The sequence below is a fragment of the Vidua chalybeata genome, chromosome 1 (assembly GCF_026979565.1).
Source record: "Vidua chalybeata isolate OUT-0048 chromosome 1, bVidCha1 merged haplotype, whole genome shotgun sequence".
Lineage (NCBI taxonomy): Eukaryota > Metazoa > Chordata > Aves > Passeriformes > Viduidae > Vidua > Vidua chalybeata.
In genome coordinates this window covers 57,715,803-57,737,949 of record NC_071530.1, presented here as the reverse complement: position 1 = coordinate 57,737,949, position 22,147 = coordinate 57,715,803, and the positions used below count along the sequence as shown (strand labels likewise).

Sequence of the window (22,147 nt, the reverse complement as noted above, 5' to 3'; positions counted from 1 at the left end):
AATAAATATGCCTTTACTATAAAGGCACTATTTTGTTCCTCTCTCTCAAGTTCACTTCCAGTAGGAAGATTTCTATTAACTGAAATGAGTATAATCTTTTTCCTGTCAAGTTTCTATAATAGTTCTGTAGACACATTGAATATTGCCAGTGACTTTTCAGAGGGAGTAAATATTAAAGAATAAAAGATGAAAGTAAAAAGATTAACAGTAGTTCGGATACTGCATGATTTATTAATTGCCAGTTTGTGTCTGGTATCAACTGTTACCTAGCCTTTCTGATGATTAATCTTTATTGATGTATTTCTAGAGCACTTTGATTTAATAGATATGAGGATAGCTAGGAAGACAGCTTGTGCTTTTTATGCTTTCAGTTTTTTTTGTTTATTCTCATAACCTTTCTCAGCTCTTGTTCCTATTTGAAAAAGATTTGTGGAGCTGATGTCAACTTAACCTACTATTAATCTTCTAGTCCTTTCAGGAATCACACTTGCCTTTTTAGGATAGTGTCATATATATATTCCATAGATATTCTGTGATCAGGGAGTATCTGGGGTTTCTTTACATGCAGAGATTTCCAACTTATTGTTACCGTCCAGTTTTAAAATGATTAGAAATGCTTCTGCATTTGAATACTTCTGAATTAAGGTACAAACAAGACCATATGTCAAAGTAAATTTTATTTGATAGCAAATATGAGAGCGACAGAGAGAGAGAGAAAGGAAGAGAAAGCCATAGAAAAGAGGTGGAGGGACAGAAAGAGAGTGACAGAGAGAGAATAAAGAAAATATCACCACTCTGTGGATCCCACCATCATCCCATTGATGCTCTCCAGCTGGTCTTTTGGTGGGGAAGGTCCCCCTGAAAAGCATAGAATATGATGAATTAAGATATGCTCAGGCCAGGTGGGAATGCCCAGGTACCTGCCCTTGGCAGGGGACAGTTTGGCAGTCTCTTGCAGCAGACTCTGGATCTATTGCATCACTTTGCATCACGTGCAGTCCAGTGGTGCAAGGCCTCAGGAATAAGTCTGAGGAGCACCTTGGGGGGTCTTTAATGGATTATGACACTCCTCAGTTGCCTCTTATGTGAATGTCCTGTGGATATGGCCTGTGGGGTTGGAGGTTTCACAGCTGGGCTGATTCGTGTAAGGGAGGATGGGTGTTCACTGCAGAGGTTATGCCATGCACCTGAAACCTCTTTCCCCACCCTCTGTTGCAGGAGGAGTCTGTGTAAACCTCTGTGGGCTGTGGTCTCCCCCATCCCAAGCTCAAAGAGAGATAATTCTCAGTGCAGCTGCTGGGCTTGGCTTTTATGTGGATGCATTATTCTCCCTCCGCCTGAGATGATTGAACAGTAGTGTCCCCTTTATCTTACCTAGGCAGCTTAATTCACAGTCCAAAGTTCCAGTCAGGCATCTCCAAGGAGGGGTAGGCTTCTGTGGTTCTAGCTTCTTTTTACAGTTTCTGCTATAATGGGTAAAACTCCTTCATAGCAATATTCAAAGCATGAACCATTTCAATCCCCGACACTTATTTAGCTCATGTGTTTTTCTGGATGGTACCTACAAAGTAAAATGTGCTACCAAGTTTTTCTCATTCTTATCATGCTACTTCTTGAATGATGTCTTGTGGACTTTATACATTTGAGCAGTTTTATGGTTTCCTTATGGCCACTCTCCATCCCAATGTTTCTGCACTTCATGCAGCCCATTGCCTTCTGTCTTAGCCAAGACTTCATGTTCTCCTAATTCTTTCCCAAGGCCTTACCATCTCCATTGTGACTAACAATGTTCCATGTGGAAACTATCAATGCCTCGTTAAATACTATTCTGCTGATGAATCCTTCCTTTCCTTTTCTATGTTCCATAGAAACATGTCAAATTGGTCTGGTATAGGTGTATTCAGACTGAATGCATCATGCAGCTCATACAGAGTGTATTGATCATCTACCATAACTGTGTTGTTAGCCATTCTTTTACTACTCAAAATCTGTGCATTAGGTATCTGGTCTTTTAGGGATTGTCTTTTATGATTACTATTGTAGTAATGACTTGCTGATACACAGAATTTTCCAAGAAATCTCAGGACTGTTCTGAAACAATGCCACCTTGTGGCTTCTGGAAGATCACCATCTTTAACAGTGTTATTTCATGTACTTAGGTGGAAGAAAGGGCATAGCATAGTTGAATTTCCAATAATTCACAAATGAAATCTGCTGCCTTTGTTTTCCAGCTTACAAAATGTATGAATGAATCCTAATAGTTGTACACAAAATTGTTCTTCCATGCATTGCATTAAGCTTCTTTTTACTCTTCTTTTTTTTTTTTGTTTTTCCTTAGAGGGAATTAAAATGGCTGTGAAGTGTAATATAAGGGTGACAGAGATTGTGAACTCACTAAGATGTAGCTTTTACAATTTTACAAAATTGAGCATGGTATCATGGTAATATTAGGTAGCAGGCAGTAATATTTAGGATGTGCTTTGGAGTCTCTGCTGACTGACTAGAAACTGAATCTCAAAATTATATAGATGAGTTGACTTTGAAACAGTCTTATTAATGTTTTACATGCATGTCTGATGCTTGTCTTCTCTAGGGAGAAAAATTTGTTTTAAAATATGGTGGCACTTTCCTCTTAAGTATAACAATAACAAAAAAGATATGTGACAGATTGCAAAAATTGTTTGGTTAGATTTCATATTCCATATTGTAAAAGAATTTTGTAGAGTAGATGATCAAAATCTCCTTTTTTGAGCTCTTTTTCTTATTTGTCATCAAAGTTGGACTGTCACTATAAAAACCAAAAATATTCATGTTTTATCAGCCAAGAAACAAATATGTTAATCCTGGTTTTGTCACATGTTATTTTTTTTTACTTTCTTCCTTCCTAAAGTTGCTATGAAAATGCAAAAAACAAGGCAACATGGGCATGAAATCTATCCTAAATAATGTGGTTCAGTGCTAGGGAGGGTGAAAAAGGACCAGGATCTGGAGTGCTGTGCAGACTTATTGCTTTCCCCAGCATGAAATTGGAAACCTCCGAGTCCCATTTAGAGCAAGTTCCACAAGACAGGGCTCTCTGCCATCCAGGTATGGGGCCCAGACACCCTGATGGGTAAAGGTAATGCCAGCATGCTGGCTGGAAGGAGCAGTTCAGGAGGAATTTAATGAAGCTGACTGAACAAGATGGAGCTGTATCCATTACAGCCCTGCTTTCATGGGATTGAAAAACAAGTATAGTTTTCTACATGGCCCTTCCAGACTGTAACTTCATTCTCAAGATGAATTCCAGCAAATGTGCATGTACAGTATGATGAGAGGACAATGAGCAATGAGATTCAAGGAACCAGGGAAACACAACAGCCTGCAGCTCTGAGACAATGCTACAGTTCCCTTGGTTTCTTCCCTCAGCTTGGTTGCTTATCTCAAAAAAAATGACAGCTGTTTCCTTTGATAAAGTAGTCTACTCTGACTATAAATAGTATTTCCATTTTGTTTTCTTTATATCTCACATGATAAACTACAGGAATATAACGTAGCATGGGGAAGCACAGGAAGTTTTGGATAGAAATTTGAGAGGATGCTGGCTAGGAACATTTAAGATATTAATGTTCTTTTGAGCCTTCTTTTCTGATGAAGGGAGTATGGATTCATTTACAGCCTGCTGAAAGAATTTGAAAATGTATCAGAGTCATCTCCCATACAGATGTCAAAACAAATAATTTTGTACAATAGGAAAAACTGCATAATATTTGAACAACTACATGGAATGATTCTAAATCCAGGTGAAAATTTTAAAGGACTTTGAGTAACTTATAATTTGGAATTATAATTATTCCAAATTATTATTCCAAACTTATAGTTTGGAATGAGAAGTAAAATGAGAAAAGTATTTTCAAAATAGGAAGGGGGCAGGCATCTTCTTTTGGAGGCAGGCACGAGAAATGTATTAGGAATATGAACTGGGGACTTCCATAAAAGCAGAGCCAGGATGCTTGTGGGAGAGGCATTGTCCAGGGCAGGGATGGGGATAGAAAAGGAAATTGTGGTGAGAAGCCTCCAAATTGAAGAAAGCTGAAGAGAGTGTTGGAGCAGAATAGAGCGTGCAGATGATGGGGGTTTATTTCTTCAATAGTGTCTGCTTCCTTCTTTCCTCTCCCTTCCCAGAAATGAGAAATCACACAACTCCTAGAGTTCATCCTTGAGCTCCTCTTCTGTTTTAGAAGACCCATTTGTGTGTAGGGAGATAGCAAGATGGCTTCAGGTCTCCCCAGGAGGCTTCAGGCACTCGCCTCTCCTGGTCCTCATGTACCAAGGGAGACAACTTGATGCACAATGGTCAAAGTGGACCTCTGGACATCATCAAGCCCAACCATTCCCTCAAAGCAGGACTGCCAGTGACACTGGGTCTGGTCAACTGTGGCTTTGTCTAGTAAAGTTTTTTTCTTAGGTCCAACGTGAAAAGTTGCGGTCCAGGGTTATGTACTTGTAAATAGGGTTGAGGATGTTCCAAGCAGTAACATAGGTCTTTTTGTCCATTAACAATGGGAAACACTTTTTTCTTGTCCATTTCTCTGCCTTGGCATATTTTCTTTCTTTGTCACATGCATAATGGTACTAGTGGTTGAATAGGGCCAAGGTAACACTGAGCAATTCCTAATTGGTTTGGTATGCATATTTTGACTTGCCTTGGGGTCAAAATGAATGTTTGCTCCTCCTCTGTTTTCTAGTGATGCTCCATTGCTGGAGAGAGAAGTTTGAATGTTTTTCTAAATTGACTGTCCTTTTCAAAAATAGCTGCCTTTATTAGTAGACCAGTAATCATTATTAATCAGGATTATACCATTGGCAGAGGCAGCTAAATTTGGCATTTGAAATCCCAGAACAGGACTGGGAATGTAAAATGCTGTGAATGAAAGAGATGTATTTCCTCATCTATAATTTTCTTTTCTTAGTGAGATTTCTGCAGGGAATGCAAAATCATTGACTGACAAGTACAGTCTCTGAAAGTAATTTTTTTTCAGCATGTGATTTCACTTTAGACCATTTTAATGCTGGGTAAAGATTTACAGCATGAGAAGAGTGTACAAATTCCTAAAATAGTGTAAGTTGGTTGTGTGGCCAAAATTTAATGTTCTGAAAACAGCTGTAATATTCCTAAAAAAAAAAAAAAAAAAACAACATTGTGAATAATTGAGAAATAATAAAATATAGAAACATTTTGTTTCTACTAGACCTTGTGTTTAGGAATATATCACATGTTGAGGCTACCTCAACACAAAATAATTTGTGACCAATTAGAAGGTTTGCAACATGAGTATTGTTTTATTTTGGTAAAAGTTGTTGCTAATTGATTAGTGCTCCCTATGTTACTCTTTCTATTTTTTCCTGTCGTCACCCACCCCTGTTGAAGGCAACAACCAGTCAAGCATGAATGTCACCATAAATGTGAGTGGTCTTCCATTGGTTTTGTCATTTATTCCATTCAATGCGCACCTATACACCTAGTTTCCCTTTTAGCCTGGTTTCCAGATTATTTTTATAACAGATCAGCCATACAGGAGAAAATGATAAAACTGGACAAAAACTGTAGGACTTGCTGAATAGAGGTCTAGGCAGAGCCCCTTCCCAAACCTACCAACAGTTATATTTTGTGTACATGAATTCACTCTTGCTGCTCCAAAACTCTGAGTCCTGCAGCTTTCCTTAGGTTGACCTGAAGGGCAATACTGTTTTGCTTGACACCTGAGATTTTACTGTAAATAGAAGAGACTTTTCTTATATTCTTTGTAGAGAGCTGGATGGTCTTTAATTTACTTTCAGATGTGTTGCAGGGTTCTTTCTTACATTTTCCAGTCTCCCCTTCAGGGACAAATCATGAAGTCAAGCTGCTTACAGTCATGCTGCTGCTTCCCTTCTTGGTCTGAAAGGTCAGCAGTGGCTGCCCTTTGAGAAAGACATAACTGAGTCTTTCCACACTTGGTGAGGAATCTCATCTCTAATCTCATCTCTATCTCACTCTCATCTCTAATGAAAAAAGCAAGCCATCATAATTTGATAGAGGATTTTCATATGTTCCCTTCAGCTCCTGTTATAGTCAAGCCAACATGTATAAGAATCATTATTTTTGTAGCCTCCCTTAATACATCTGACATCTGCACATTTCAGTGCTGTCAGGTGCTGCATCCTACAGCTCTCCAATGCTGCCTTCACAGTAATGATTCTTATTACTTTCCTGGATTGCATGTTATTTGCCATGCACTGCAGACATTTTCTGTGAACTTTTTATTCATGTACTGTAATTGTTTGCAGGCCATAGGAAAACTATTCAGTTAGCACTGCTCTCTGGAAGAGTCTGTCAGTATAATTTTTGTTTGCTTGTTTGTCTGGTTAAGTTTGACTTTCTAGGAAACAGAAGTCTAAACCCAGTCTCTCCTTAACAGTTTTGGAATTTACTAATCAGTTTCAGCAAAATGGTGAAGATCTTGTTTAATATGTTCTGCAATTAAATCTTGTTTAATATTATCTGCAAAAGAAGCTCCAGAGAACATTTAGTCCTTATCAGACATTGTAAATTTCTCATCCAGAGCAATACTTATGAAATTCCAGCATCACTTTTGCCATCTTAAGCATCAGAGAATTTAACGATCAGTCCAAATTCCTCTCTTGTATGGGTTCTCTGTTGCCTGAGAGGTGGTCAGCTCCTTTTATAACCCCAGTTTATTTCTCTTAACACAGTAAATCAACTATAGGACATAAGTAGCAGTCACAGAGCTTCGCAAGATCCACTGTGGACAAAATACTTGTTTTGTATTGTAACCCAAAATTTGGGTTATCCGAATACAATTCTGCTGCAGAATTATAAGTATACTTAATTAAATCAACATAAAATTTAGAGTGAATAACCATTTTTTTAGTGATGTGAGATACTTTGGTTAATTGGAAATTGCTATATGTGTAAAGTGCCAACAAATATTGAAGTCCATAGCATTCTTTGCAAGATTCTTGGTGTACATTGTTACAGATGTAGAGGAGAGCTTAAGTCCTGCCCTTGACTCAGATTTCTGGCAGTAGCTCTGTTGGGGGTAGCCTGCAGCCCAGATCACTCTCACTCACAGGCTCTTAATAATGGTTGATTAGGTCTATTACAAAATTGATTATTTATTTAATTAACACAAATTTAACAGACATAAGACTTTAACAGATGACATACTACACAAGATAAACAAAAGAAACACTCCTGCCAGATAATTGACAGTGCACAACTGAGGTACCTATTATTACAGCAGGTGAAGAAATAGTATGGATTAGGATTCCATGTAGTTTACCATCTGATTGCTGATGGAGCACACATAGGATCCTTCCTCTCAATTCCCAGGAAAGTAACTGCAGAACTTGCATCCAAGCTTGTGGGAGAAGTCCTGCACATTTCCAGGGTGTGTATAAAATGCTTCTACCTCCAGGAAAATTTGTATAGCTTTTATACTTAGTAATGTGTCTCACATTCAGGAATTCCTAGCTTATCTATGTCTTGCTCTCAAGGCGAGATATTTATTGTCAACTGGGGATCTCACCTCCCTGGTGCCAGAGATAACTCACTGCTCAACATCTGTTCAGCCTGGGTTATCTCACCAATTCTTGTGAGAGGGAGAATGTCCAGAGCTATGCACCAGCTGATTGATAGCAGATAAGCTCTTCTGTGGCAGGAGGGAATGTTCTGCTACATATATATAAGAAGCGTAGGAAATAGAGTTAGCTAACAATCCTTAGCCTCAAGACAATGTGACCACCACAAACACATGACAGAACTTTAGTCTAAAGTTCACCAGGGCAGTTCTGCAAAGTTTAACTTATTACTTCTTTCAATGTGTCTTCCAGAAGAAACTGTTAAGATAAAAAATCCTTTTTTATTTAATGGCTTTACCTGGTGAATGTGTGCATGTTAGCAACATAATAGCACTTGCAGATACCCTCTTCTCAGTGTTAATTTTTGCTCCTTATTTATTTAATATTGATTAAAGAAAAGGACAATGAGGTTGGGCCAAAATATGCACTTCTGTGACATCTTGCAGCTGCCGTTACAGTGGGTCTCGACTGTCAGATAACAGAATCACAGAATAGTTGAGGCAGGAAGGGCACTCTGGTCTGGAAGTCATCTGGTCTAACCACCTTGGTTTCCAGAATGAGATCCTTCTTCACTTTCAGGACCCAAGGTGAAACTGACTGGCCTGCAATTCCCTGTGTCCTCCTTTTTGCCCTTCTTGGCTAGAGAAGTGACTTTTTCTTTTTGCAGTCTTGCACCACTTCTCCCAGTCACCATGTTTGACTGTTAGGAGTGTCCTTACAGTAGCATCAGACAGCTCCCTCAGTGAGCTTGTGAATGTGTCCTGTCAAGGCCCATGGGCTCACATCTATCCAGTTTGCTTAATTATTCCCTGACCTAATTCTCTTCCACCAAGGGTACACCTTCCTTGCTCCTAGCCTCATCCATTGTTGTCTGGAACCTGAGATTCCTGAATCAGATCAGATGTGGTTATGTGAATTTGTTCAGACTGTTGCCATGGCTGAAACTAGCAGGTCTGATAGATAAACTTGGAAATGCATTTTAAATTATAAGCATTTTCTGGGTGAAAACACAACTTGAGTAGGTATCTAAGGACACCTTACAACACCTAAGAACAGCTGCAGATTTTCCAGATGGTACCTGAGAATGGGTCAGAATATGTGGAAAAACTACATGGGCCTTTATAGTCAATACTGACAAGATCCATAATACTAGAGACTTTTTATGCAGGTCAATGACCCATGCTAAAAATTTCTCAGTGAGTATAGCAAGAAGACGTGTTTAGCCAGGGTTTTGTACTGATATAGTTCATTAAAGACATTGCCACACTGGCTAAGATGCCATTAAAATTGTGCTTACTGTTCCACTGAATTTGACAGTGGATAAATCCATCATCCACTCTCACTACTTAGTAACCAGCTGTCATAGTCCTTGTAATGTAATATTTTCATTATATCCAGGAAGAAATAGAACACACAAAAGGATAGCAAATGATCCTGGGAAGTCTTTCTCAGACAGATAAATGCTGCTAAGAATAAAGTAAGTTGCTATTCTTAGAACTGTAATGTAAATCAGAAATATGGACAATTATATGCTGCTTTGAAGCTGGCTTTTTCAGTTTTTTTTTTTTTGGTTTGTTGTGTTTTTGTTTGGTTTTTTTGTTTTGTTTTTTTTTTTGTTTTTTTTTTTTTTGTTTTTTTTTTTTGTGTGTGTGTTTTTTTAGTTTATTTTTTTCTTTAGTGCATAAAACTTTAAAAAAGTCACCCACACAGTTTGCAGGAGTTTGAGGGAAATGGTTCATATTATTTATGCAGCAGATATTTTAAGGAAGAAGATTAAGAGAAGATTATCTAGTTTGCTAGTTTAAAACTTTTGAAAAATGGTCACACACTCTACCACAAAACTGATGTTGCTTATGTTTTCTTTTAGGAACGTCTCTTGATGAGCCTTTTGCCCAGGAATGTTGCAATGGAAATGAAGGAAGACTTCCTGAAGCCTCCTGAAAGGATTTTCCACAAGATTTACATTCAAAGGCATGACAATGTTAGGTAGGATTGATGCAGCCCATGAAATAAACTAAAGAACTAAGAATATTTAGTACAAGGACAGTGATGTATAATTGCACTCAGGTTTCAGAGAAAAAAACCAAACAATATAGTGAAGATTTATCATTTATACAGGGTAGAAGAATGGGGGCACTAGAAAGATTTAATAATCTTCTCAGGAGGTAAGCCTGAATCAATAAATGTCTTAGAATAGTAGTGCTGGGAGACTGACAGCTTTTTCCAAATGACTAGTTATTGTATTGTTTTTTTACTGTATTATGTTTTGGGTGAACAGGAGTATTTATTCTGCAAGGTAGTTTTTGCACATCTATATTTTTTTTGATAGTAAGATTAATTTTTTCTAAATTAAGAGATTTTTCCAGGTAATAGCATGGAAACACAGAAAGAAACTGTGATGTAAACGTAAAGAAATGTGTAGTTGTCCACATCACACGAGCATTACCCCCCAGAGATTATTGACTAAGGCTCAGTTCTACTTCTTGCTCTCGTTCAGTAGTTGACTGTGTGCAAGTGCTGTCATTTATACTGCTTTTTCTTGAAGTGCATTCTTATTTGTTATTCTTCTTTGCCTCCAGAACAAATTCCTTAAAGAACTTGTCTGTGTTTTATCACACTACTGCTAAGTGCCTTGCTTCCACATCAAAAACAGCATCAAAGAAGTTCAGCTGGCGTCACCTTTTTACTAAACAAGGTGCAGTGTTAGTAAATGATGCCACAGAGCTGCCTTGATTTGCATGGTGTATTCACGTAGCAAAGGAGTAAACTTCAGCACCTCCTTCTCTCCCTTCTCCACTGCTAAGTTTCTTCTCTCAAGATTTAGTCTACCTCCCATTGAGCTGGCTTTAATATATGCAAGGACTACTTCCTCGTGACTTAAGCTGTTGCAGCTAAAAGCATTTCTGTCACTAAGGGAATCAGAGATGTCTGTGATGGGAGTGTTCAGAAGACTGCCAAATTAGGTCAGTTTTACACTGTAAAATTTAACATTACTGAATTAAAAATTAGTAGTTTACTTCATGTTAATGGTTAAATCTTGCATAATATTAATCTCATCAGTTTGCTTACAAAACTTGGTCTTTAACAATCAGTTTAAAATTGGTTCTAAGTGCACACTACCCCAAAGCTGATGCTGAAAATGATGATGTTGTTGACAGTATCTGATGGTTCTCAATTGTCAAAATCTGACTTGAGAGCTCCTGAAGGACACATTCAAAATCTAAGTGAGCTGTCTTACTCCTTCGCTTTCCCTTGTTTATGTCACATGGTTTTATCCTATTGCACTCCTCACCAACACCATTTGTACTTTTTTCTTTTTCTTGCCAGTCTTCCATCTTTGAATCATAACCTGTCTATTTATTTGCAGTCAGTTTTTCTAATCAAGTCTCAGGTATGCCAGGTTTTGATGCTCAGGTGTCTTCTACTTTGACCCTTTGGTGATCACATTCCTTAATATACTTATAAAAATTGTGTCAAAAATTATGTCCTCACAGTGCTATGAAACACATGTATGCTACTGTTGGTTGCCCTTATATTCAGGGTTAAGGTAAGACTAATAATTATATCATGATTTATATTTATGTCTTGTATGTGTCACAAGTCTCTGCATTCATTACACTGTTTAGAGTCATCTTAGAAAGCATTGCTTTGCAGTTGATTATAGTGCTTCCGAGTCTTCTCTTTTGCTAAGATCTTTTTGAAATGTAACCTCAGGAGTAGTCTTTTTCCCTAGATGATGTTTTTTTCACATAACTATTAAAACTTTTGTGGCTTATTCACTGCTTTGATGTGGAGTTCATAAAAGTTTTTGAATCAAAACACCCTGTCTGGAGAGGTGAATTCATTCTCTGACATTAAGAAGGTACTTTTGGGGCAAATGAAGTAAGATGGGGTCATTTTAATGTCACAGGTAAGATTCTCAGGGAAGAGAACTGAAAATAGCAGACCTCCCTTCACCATCTGTACTTATAAGAAACTCTATTGTCTTTTATTTCAGTAATGCAATTACTCTATAATTATAATAATGATTAAAAAATTGTGGTGAAATAGTGTCCAATAAATACCCAGCAGTCTGTGGCTAGCATGTCCCAGTAGGCCAGAGTTTCACCTCAGAATTTTTGTGACTGTGTAGACCTGAAGGATGAAGGGGAACTCCCAGCAGGTGACACCCTGACACCAGCGTGAAGAACAGCGCTACGGCATCCCTTTGGTAGGGCTGCTGGTGGTCAGTGCCAATAATAAGTGCTTGCTTTACTTTCTTAAGGAGATGAAAACAACTTTTTTTTTTTTTTTTCCTTCTGCGTAGTGGGAGTTCAGCACTATAACAGGTCAACCTAAGAGATCATTCCTATATTCTTGTGAATTTTCTTCTTCACATCAAGTGTTCTATAAAGTGCTGCTATTAAAACAAACCAACAAAAAGCCCCTCTATAATTCTATATTCCAGGGTTTTTTAACTCCAAAGCTACACAGTGGAAAATAAAAAATGAGCTGCACTTTTCCTTTTGCAATACTTTCTTTTTCTCCCTGCAAATACCTGGAAGTATCAGAGCATTATTCTTCAGAAAAGATAGTCTGAAGGAAGCAGGCATGCAATTAGTAGATTACATGATTTTTCCATTCCTTACCTGTCAAAAAGCCAACAGCAAAAAAAAATACCCTCATAAGTATCAGAAACCATCTGTTTCTGTCTTCTAAATAGCTGCCTGAAAAATAGGGCAAAGAATATTTAATCTTACATGTGAAAAAAAGACATTCATACAGCTACTTTCTTTACCTCCTCCCAGAAAAGCACATTACAGTGGAGATACACATACTTCTGTAAGAAGTGAATGATGGACTGGGGAAAAGTACTGGCATATTTCAGGTAACCATGGCACTGCCCTGGTTTATAAATTAGTTGGTGAATATTTTAACAGCTACCCAATAGCTGTTGAATGACTGCCTGCAACTCACTCTGCTCTAGAGGGGAATGTGTCATGCTTTGATCAGCTCTTCCCAGATCTGTAGTACATCTGCTACCTTGTAAAGTTTTTGAACAGAATTGCTGTGCAGTAAGAAATGAGGGCATGTGTTTTAAATGGAGGCAAATAACCTAATGCGAATGCAGTATTCAAAACAAGATATGCAAATACACATCCAATATAGCATTAGCCCAGTGAGGACAATAAACTCAACAATCAGAAAACTAAAATAATTACAACTAATAAAATATCTGTGGTTTAACAGAAGGAAATAATATGTATATAGTCTACAAGCTGTTACAGTACACAAGCTACAGTACAAGTGTTTTTTTACTGGGGTAGTCCCAGACAAGGACACCATGAAATATGTGGGAACCAGATGTCAAGTTACATGTAAAGGCTGCCCAGTTCTTCAGTGGTGCTCAGAAATATGTTTTGTAACATGAAGACATGTTTTTTCTAAGATTAGGGTAAGAAATTTAAGATTCATATTTCCTTCTTTCTTTACTCATAAAGACCTGAGAAATTTACAGATCACATATGTACAGCATCCATTGTAAAAGCTCACTAGTCCTGACTGAATCTCTCCATGGACCCATAAGTCAATTATGAAAATTTCGTACTGAATTTCAGCTCAAATATATGCCCTGTATGGAAACCTCAACACATTTTGTTGTTTGTCTCTTTTGGAATGGACATTAGATATTCATGAAACTGTTTCAACTCATGGATGAATAAGGATATGGCTGGCTTCCTATATTAACACAACTTCTTGCTTCATTCTATGACGCAAACAATGTTGAAGAGATAAAAAAAATTGAACGTTGAACAGCTAAACATTTCTTGGGCCTCAGGTACAGCAGTTTCATTTAGCCTTATTTTTACAAGTGTGAAATAGAACTGGATGCTTTGTAAGAAGAGATATTAATTTTAGGAAACACGCTACCAATTTCAAAGCTACTAAAAAAAAGATTCCTTGTGGCATTTTAGATGTTCTTGAGACTCAACCTGAAGCCAGAACACAATCTGCAGACATTTATGAGCAAATATTTCTGGTCTGTCCTGTCTTTCAGGAAACATCAGACCTTAAATCATTTTTAAATTTAACTTAACCATTCCAACATTTTAAAAAGCTGTGATTGTGATGCCTATGGACAGACTTCTGTATCTAGTCTTTCTGAACCTGTAAGACTCACAGTGAACTAGTTTTTGTAAATTATTCTTATGTAAAAAACACAGCCTCCCTTTGTTTTTATTTTTAACAGCTCTCTTTAATTTTAGAGATCACTTTTTTCTTAAACATTGAAGTGAGTCACACATAAAATTATTAATAAACTTCCCTAATGTTTTACCTTTGAGGCAAAATAAGTCTTACAGATTACTTTCTGAGGTGCCATGTGCCATTAAAATACCATTTTTACTGTAAATTTTACTTTAATTAAACAAATGGCCCAAATGAAAATAAAAAAGAGGGCATACAACCCCTCCTCATTTTGCGGAGCACTTGTTTATACAAGTGGCTCCATTGAAAACAGCAGGACTATTCTAGTGCACAAAGCACATGAATGAGTACTGTTAAAACTGAACATTTACTACCTACAAGCTGTTAAATCTTTTGTGTAATTTGGCAGGACTTCTCCTTCTGAATGCCCCATAGAGTGACATACAAAAGAGTTGTTCTGTCAGTACTCACACTTGGGAAGCAGCTTAAATCTCTTAAACCAAGCCACAGGCTTTCTGCACTCAGTTCTAGCAGGTGCAGCTACTTCCCGCTGTGGTGCAGGAGGGCTGCAGTCACTGTTCAGGTGCTGGCTGTGCCTGCCTGCAGGGATCATGGGGGGAGAAAACAGGAATACAGAAGGTCCTGGAGTGATAACTCTGGGTTTGTTAACACAGATATGTTTCAGAGTGTCAAGGACTATGAGATAATGATGTATGTAACTCGTATGCCAGTTCTGAACCAATTTGTCTCTGTGACAGAGAAGTGAGAGAAATATCTGTTTATACTGTTTCCTTTTCTGAACTTGCTCACTGTACTGCTGCTTGGCTTTTGTTCAGAATTTATATAATAGAACAGGTTAGAAAGAGCTGTTGGTGTTTCAAACCAAATAATCCAGGTAGCTTAAAAAAAATCCTCAGGAAACATCCTTTAAATATTGGAATCATGAAATCATAGAATGGTTTGAGTAGGATGGAGCCTTTAAAGATCATCTAGTCCAGTCTCTGTGTCTGAATCAGGTTCATCTTTCACTACATAAGGTTGCTCAAAAGCCTGACTGGCCTGAGCTTGAATATTTACAGAGATGGGTTATCCGCAGCTTCTCTATGAAACCTGATCCACCCTCCTAGTGAAGAATTTCTTTCTTGTATCTAATCTAAATCTACCTAGTTTTAGTTTAAAACCATTCCCACTTGTCTTATCAGTAGAGACCCTGATAAAAAGTCCATCTCCAACTCTGTTGTATACCCCCTTTAGGCTCTGGGAGGCTACTGTGTCTCCCTGGAGACCTCTCTTCTTCAGGCTGAACAACCACACTCTGACCAGTCCATGTGCTTCCTGTGCTGAAAATTCAGGTGGGGTCTCATGAGAGAACAGAATCACCACCTGCTGGCCACATTTCCTTTTATGTGTAACAGGATACATTTGGCTTTTTTGGGCCACAAGCATAGAGTGCTGGGACACATCCAATATTTCATCCACCAGTACCCCCAAGCCCTCCTTAATAGTGCTGGTCTTAATCTACTAATGCCTCAATTTGTATCCATGTTTGGGATTGCCCCAACCTAAGTGCAGGACCCTGCACATGGCCTTGTTCAACTTCATGGAGCTCACACAGGCCCACCTCTCTAGCCTGTCCAATCCCTTTGGATGACATCCCTGCCCTCCAGTGTTGTCGACCACACCACATAGCTAGGTGTCATTCATGAACTTGTAGATGGTGCACTAACTCCCTGTCTGTGTCATTAGCAAATAAGGAGTGGAATGAACAGTCAAAAGAAAAACACTGCATTTCAGTGCTTACAAATCTATATTTACACATTATCTATTATATGTGCTTTGTTGCAGTAGTCTGTGGGGAATTCAGTCATACAAAATTTATGTCAATTTTAGTTTAGTTTATGTTTTAGTTAGTTTATATGTGTTTTCTGTGTGTAGTGTTTAGCAGGAGCCATTCATTGGTAACTGTAGATGTAATTCCTTGTAACACTTCACTTGAAATAACTGTCATTACAGTATTTTTTTTTAAGTTATGTTTTCAGAAATCTAGATGCCTTTCATTAAGTATCATAAGATCAGAGGGACAGGCACATTGCAACTTCCCTGACAGACTTTGGCCTCTTCAAGGACCTGCTCAGTACAGCCCCATGGGATATAGCCCTGGATGGCAAGGGGTCCCAAGAATGCTGGCTGAATTTCAAGGCTCACCTGTTCCAAGCTCAGGAAGAATGCATCCAACAAGGAGGAAATCAGGCAAAAATGTTAGGAGGCCATCATGGATGGATCAGAAGCTGCTGATCAAACCCAGAGCAAAAAAAGAAGCTTTCAGGAAGTGGAAGCAAGGACAGGTAGCCTGGGAAGGAAACAGGGGAATTGTACAGGAAGTTAGGGACAAGGTTGGGAAAGCCAAGGCCCAGATAGAATTGAGTCTTGCCATGGATATTGAGGATAACAGAAAGGGCTTCTGTAGATATGTTGCAAGGAAAAGAAAGACTAAGGATGACTTGGACTCTTTCCAGTAGGAAATAAGAGACCTGGCTACCCTGGACAAAGTTCTCTTTTCTCAGCCAGGCTGAGGTTCTCAACAACTTCTACACCTCATTCTTCAACAGCAAGTGCCTCAGCCATGGCACCCTGGTAAAAAAAGACAAATTTAGGGACTGAGAGAATGAACACCTTGAGCCCACTGCAGGAGAGGATTAGGTTCAAGACCATCTAAGGAGCCTGAATGTGCACAAATCTATGGAACCTGAGTAGATTCATCTGTGAGCTCTGAGGGAACTGGCAGATAGTGGCTAAGCCATTATCTATCATATTTGAAAAGTCATGGCAGTGAGGTGAAATGAGTGAGTCACTAATGACTGGAAATAGGGAAACATAACTGGTTTTTAGAAAGAGGAAAGCAGAAAATATGGAGACCTATAGTCTAATCAGTCTCATCTCTGTACCATGCAAGATTGTGGAGCATAGCTGAGCCCTGGGTTGTGAGGACACGCCAGCTGCAGCACTGTAAGAGCTGCCTCGCCATTCTAACCAACACCTTCACATTGCTTGTAAGGAAGAGTAGTGCTTGAATCACGTGCGAACTATGCTGCTGAATGAGCAGAAGTAACATTTGTTCTTTGTTTTCCATTTCTTTTCACTTTCATTTCTCTTCTTTTGTGAGTAGTTGTAGTTTAAAGGAGATTGGATTTTTTTGGTTTTTTCACCAAAGTGCCCAATGGCATTATAAATTCTGTGGAATAAAATTGTTTAATTGTGTGGAATTAAAGAAGGGGCAGTTTCATCCTTGTTTGGTCATTAAGAGAAATATTTGTTAATTGGTAGCTTCTCACTTCTTGTTTCTATATATGCCAGCATTTACATTTTTAAAAATAAAATTACCTGGCAATTTTATGAAGTGTTCCTTTGTATATCATACAATTATGATGAATCTTTCATACATAAATAAGATAGCCCTATTTTACTCTAGTTTAATCTTCTCTGAGGATGTGAACTTCCATAGCAATTACAGATTAAGTTACTATGAAGCAAGACTACTTTGCTCTTGAATGAGTATATGAGGAGTGATTAATGTGCTTTAATATTGATGTCACTCCTGCAGCTGTTTTGTTTTAACTTTTCTGAGTATGTTAGACATGGCCTAAATTTAAAGCTTTCAGGATTTTTTTGTGAATAATATATCCAAAACAGAGGAAAGGGAATTTCAGTGCCAGTGTGGAGACTTGGACTCTGAGAATATTTGAATATATTTGGCCGTGGAAACAGTTTGGCTCTATGACTGGAATTCTGGCACTGTATATCTTATAATTTCTCTCTTATTATGATTTCATGGCCATAGCAAGAATTCAAATCTCATTTCTGTTGTCATTCCCTATGACTGACTTTGCCATCTCCTCATAAAGGCCTTCTTGTCCTTTACTTCCCAAAAAACTGAGCAGAACTTAAGAGGGGGAAAAAAGTTTATTGCATCACTTGGGTAATTTGACTCCTCATCACAGACCAAGATGCTATTCTAATTTTTTTCAGATGTTGTACAATGAGAGTATGTGTTGGTGCTGCCCCACAATATTTGTAGTACAAGTAGTATGGGAGGAGGCTATAGATGGACACAGATGGGTGAAGAAGTAGAAGAGATAGTATTGGTCAGTTCACCAGCTAAAATAAAATGAATCAGCTCTTGAGTTTCAACGTCATTTTTTGAATAGTAGAGCTCTTTCTGTGTGTGCGCTCCTCAGCGCTGCCACCCCTTAGGTCAGACCATGGAAGCAGCAGGCTTGCAGTGCCAGTTGCACTTTGGGTAGGGAAATCCCCTACTCCTCCACTGGCTGTTTCCTACCACTGTTGCTGCAAAATCAGGTCTAGTCACTGGCATTTCAGCCTACTTTCAAACAAAGTGCAGCAGTTACTATGATTGCAACATTTCATGGTGGTAAAAAGAAGGAGATTTTTCATTAACAAAAGGCAGAACTTCTACTCATGGCATTTCCTCATCTGTGCCATGTCCAGACATGAGTGTTATACTTTGCATATTTTAAGAATATTGTATTAAAAGAGTTGGAAATTTTGTAAAGAAAAAGAAGTGTAACAATGATAATATTACCTAACCTATTCCATAAGCTTTAAAATGTATACATGTAGTTAACTACAGTATTAAAAAGTTCACAAGCATAATTGAACATCAGTCTCTCAGCATACAATAATTACATATTTTTACCTAGATTTTCAATGGCATGTTCAGTTATGTATTGTGGGTGCTTTTATGGACTTCACATTTTTGTACAATTATCAGTGTTTTGAATCAAGTGCTGAGGACTAAGTATTCTTTAAATGTTTAAAGAATTAGCAAGGATCTCATACTGACCTACTAAGGTACCCATATGTAAAACAACTTTCTTCTTAACTGAATGATTATGTAGGAACCTGTTTCCTATTCTCTGTGTTTCACTAATAGAGAGGTTTTGATATGTGTACATGTCAGCATTGTAATGGTTGTTCTCTTACCTGTTAAGACATAGTTTTCACAAACACAGAACATCTCTGGTTTGTATGTATATAGATATTCCTCATTGCTAAAGACCTTGCTAATGAGATAACATTGTTATTACCTTAAAGGCCTAACCCCCTCCCAACCCCATGGTTTTTTTTTTTTGCAAATGGACCTTGTTGGTGCTGCTGGAAATATTACTGTTACTGTATGTGTGGTTAGACAGTGAAAAAAAGTGGACTGCCATATTTTAAATGGAAATAGAAAAATAAAACCAATCAAAATGTAAAATGTTAGAATAGATGAGAAGTAAAATAACAGAGAGGCTATCAGAAGATATTATTATAAACTAATATCCACACTCTGCCTCCATACTCCATACTTGAATTAAAACCAGGAAACTAGATGACATACTGGGTTGCAACAATTGTAGTTGTTGGTTTTTCCTCTGTGCCTTTTTAAACTGTATAAGTTCTAATGTGAATTTAGGCCGTAAAGAAAAATAGCCATAAAGCAAAATGTATGAAAGACATTGGTGCACATTTAAGTGCTTTTGAAAATCTTCAAGGAATTTAGGTAACTCTGAATTTCCAGAAACAACAAGGACGTCAATAAAGAATTAAGAGAAAAAGTAGATCTTTCAGGCCAAATATGCAGGTGTTATTGAACTCTGTTAATGCATTTTACTTTACCCGTCGCTTGACTGGTTCACTTTTATAATAGCAGAGACGTGAATCAGTAAAATTAAATAAATGTTGCCTTATTTATTGTAAGAAGCCTTTTTGTTATGTTTAAACAGCATGGGAATGGAACAACTATTTTTTCTTTGAACCAGGGCCATCTTGAACAATGTTCTCATAATGCATTCTCCAAGGAGCACTGAGTGGACACACTGCCCCACGGATTAAAATGACAATGTAAAGGCTTTATTTGTAGACCAAAGTCATTGAACTTTGGATGAGTTGGTTTTGTGCTGGGATATGCTACTTATCTGCTGTGGTGGACAAGGGATTTAAACAACTGGGTTAAATGAAACTATAGACATAGGTTCTGAGTCAGGACTTGTATTTGCCATTTTTTGTAACCTATTAGGAATGTTGTGACTTGCTTATGAAGAATGGAAAACAGTAGACTTACTAGGCCTGCTTTTCTACTATTGTTTTTTTATCTAAAGAGAGAAGCTTTGCTGAGGTGAATGGGAGTACATAATGTTTAATTCAATTTACAGTTAGCAAACTAAGTTTTACACTATGTCAGTTATACCTAGGCTATAAATCATGGGATGCTTTATCAGTGCTTTCATAAATTATTTGACATTTCTAGTCTGGGTGTTGGAGATAAATGCAGTGTGTTCCTGCAGCTGATCCTGCGCTTCTACCAACGGTAGGAATCTAAAGATTTGAAAGGATCACAGCACCATACTCTCTTGAGTCTTGTGATTTACACAAGAATTTTTATTCTCTCAATCACAATGGTACCTACACTTATTTCAAATATCTCCCTTGACCAACACTGACCAGCAGGGATTGTTAAAGCAGATTAAACTGTTGGACATTAAAACCTTGCTAATACTGATTAAAGCTGGACACTTACCTGAGCCAGGCACCACAGTGCAGAGAATACTGGCTTGACGTTGTGGATTCTAGCTCCTCTCAGGAAGCTACTGCATCATCACAGACCACAAGACCACATCACAGAGCTACTGCACCAAAGTTATTAACCCCTGTCTTTCAGTACATAGTAAACCTCATGCAAGGTTTATCTGTTTGGCTGTGGAACTCTAGCAGTGCAAAACCATCTCTGCAACCAATTTAGCTGAGGAGATCCTAGCTGCAAAGAGAATAAATTGTTCACCATGTTCCTAGAGTGTTCATTGGGCACTCTATGAATGAGGTGCTTTGTCTTATCTGCCAGGTAGGTATGTAGCAATTGCAAGTGTCTAAGAGTTCTCTACAGCAATTGACGGCATCAGACTAATGCCTATTATTCTGAATATTTTTCATTTTTTTTACAACTAGCACTTTGTTGATAATATTTCAGGACTTATTGGAGTTCGTGCTTTGGGTTGCATTTGTGCTATGAAAGAGAGTAACAAGAATGTGAAGATCTCTACTAACTTATCTGTGTCTCTTTACTTCTTTTCAGTATTTTATTTGCAGACATTGTGGGGTTCACTAGTTTGGCATCACAGTGTACTGCCCAAGAGCTAGTGAAGCTGCTGAATGAGCTTTTTGGAAAATTTGATGAATTAGCTACAGTAAGTACAAATCTGTTATTTCAATTTAATTTACGTTTCCTTCTGAAAAACGATTCATGAGTTATACATGTTAGAAATCTGTAATAGACTGATTCAGCCCCACGTATCATGAATTTCTAAAGCTTCAATCTTTTTTTTTAATATTCTAGAGAAAAAACAATCTCTTTTAATGGTTTAGGAAAACAATGTAAATGCTATTTTTAAATATACTTTTCTTCCCCTTTCATGCAGTCCATCAATGTTCTTCATTTTGTTTGTACAAAACAGGGAAAATTTTTCAATATTTACAATTTTATCCTTCGTCCAAAAAAATTAGAACAATGGAAAACATGAATATTGGCAGTATGGCATAAAACTTTCTGTGATAATAGGAAGCTAGAGAGTAAAACTCATTCTTCACAAAAAGCACTCCTTAAAACATAAATTATGATAGCTTTTCAGAGAGGTTATTGTAGGCAAAATAGGATGTGTATAATAAATTGATGCCTATGTTTTTGTTGTTGCACTTATATTGTACTAGATTCCCCAAAGAAGAGAAAATGAGAGAAATGTTCCTTGCCTATAACTCCAAACAGCCTAATTTGACAAGAACCATTCGATGGGAAATAAGAGGAATTGCTGTGCCAGAAAAAGTCACACATCTAGTTTCAAATTACATTTAACAAGATGTTGAAATTGAGTCTTCCCCTGAACAAAGTAGAACTTCATCAAATCTATCTTATTTGCCAGCTGTCCTTAAAACCTTCACTGCTGAGAAGAAGCTCTTCCACATAAATTATGCTCTTCTACTGTCCAGCTATTTTGTCTTCAGACTCAGTGCCGCAACCTGAAGAAAATATTTGTTTAGGTCCTCGACATAAATAGCACTCACATTTTTTCAGTCCAAACTCACTTCTCCTTGATGCAGACTTCCACATGAGAGATCTAAAGCATGTGGATATTTTGCATTTACATCTCCCTCTTGATAAACAGCTCTCAAGAATCCCAAAGAGAAAGAAAACTTCTGCTCCACAAGGTCCTAGGGTTGAGAAAGACCTATTCTTAGTTAAGTGGGTTATACTTTGATGGAGTGCTATGTTCTGATTTGCACTAGATGA

At 37.7% G+C, this 22,147-nt stretch overlaps 1 protein-coding gene across 1 annotated transcript in view; it reads left to right on the top strand.

Annotated features, from left to right (window-relative positions):
* Positions 1-22,147, top strand: part of ADCY1 (adenylate cyclase 1) — a 162,655-nt gene that overhangs the window by 66,260 nt on the left and 74,248 nt on the right. Inside the window, exons 3-4 of the mRNA XM_053952726.1 lie at positions 9,491-9,609; positions 20,939-21,050. Coding sequence (XP_053808701.1) covers positions 9,491-9,609; positions 20,939-21,050 — 231 coding nt within the window. The remainder of the gene's footprint in view (positions 1-9,490; positions 9,610-20,938; positions 21,051-22,147) is intronic.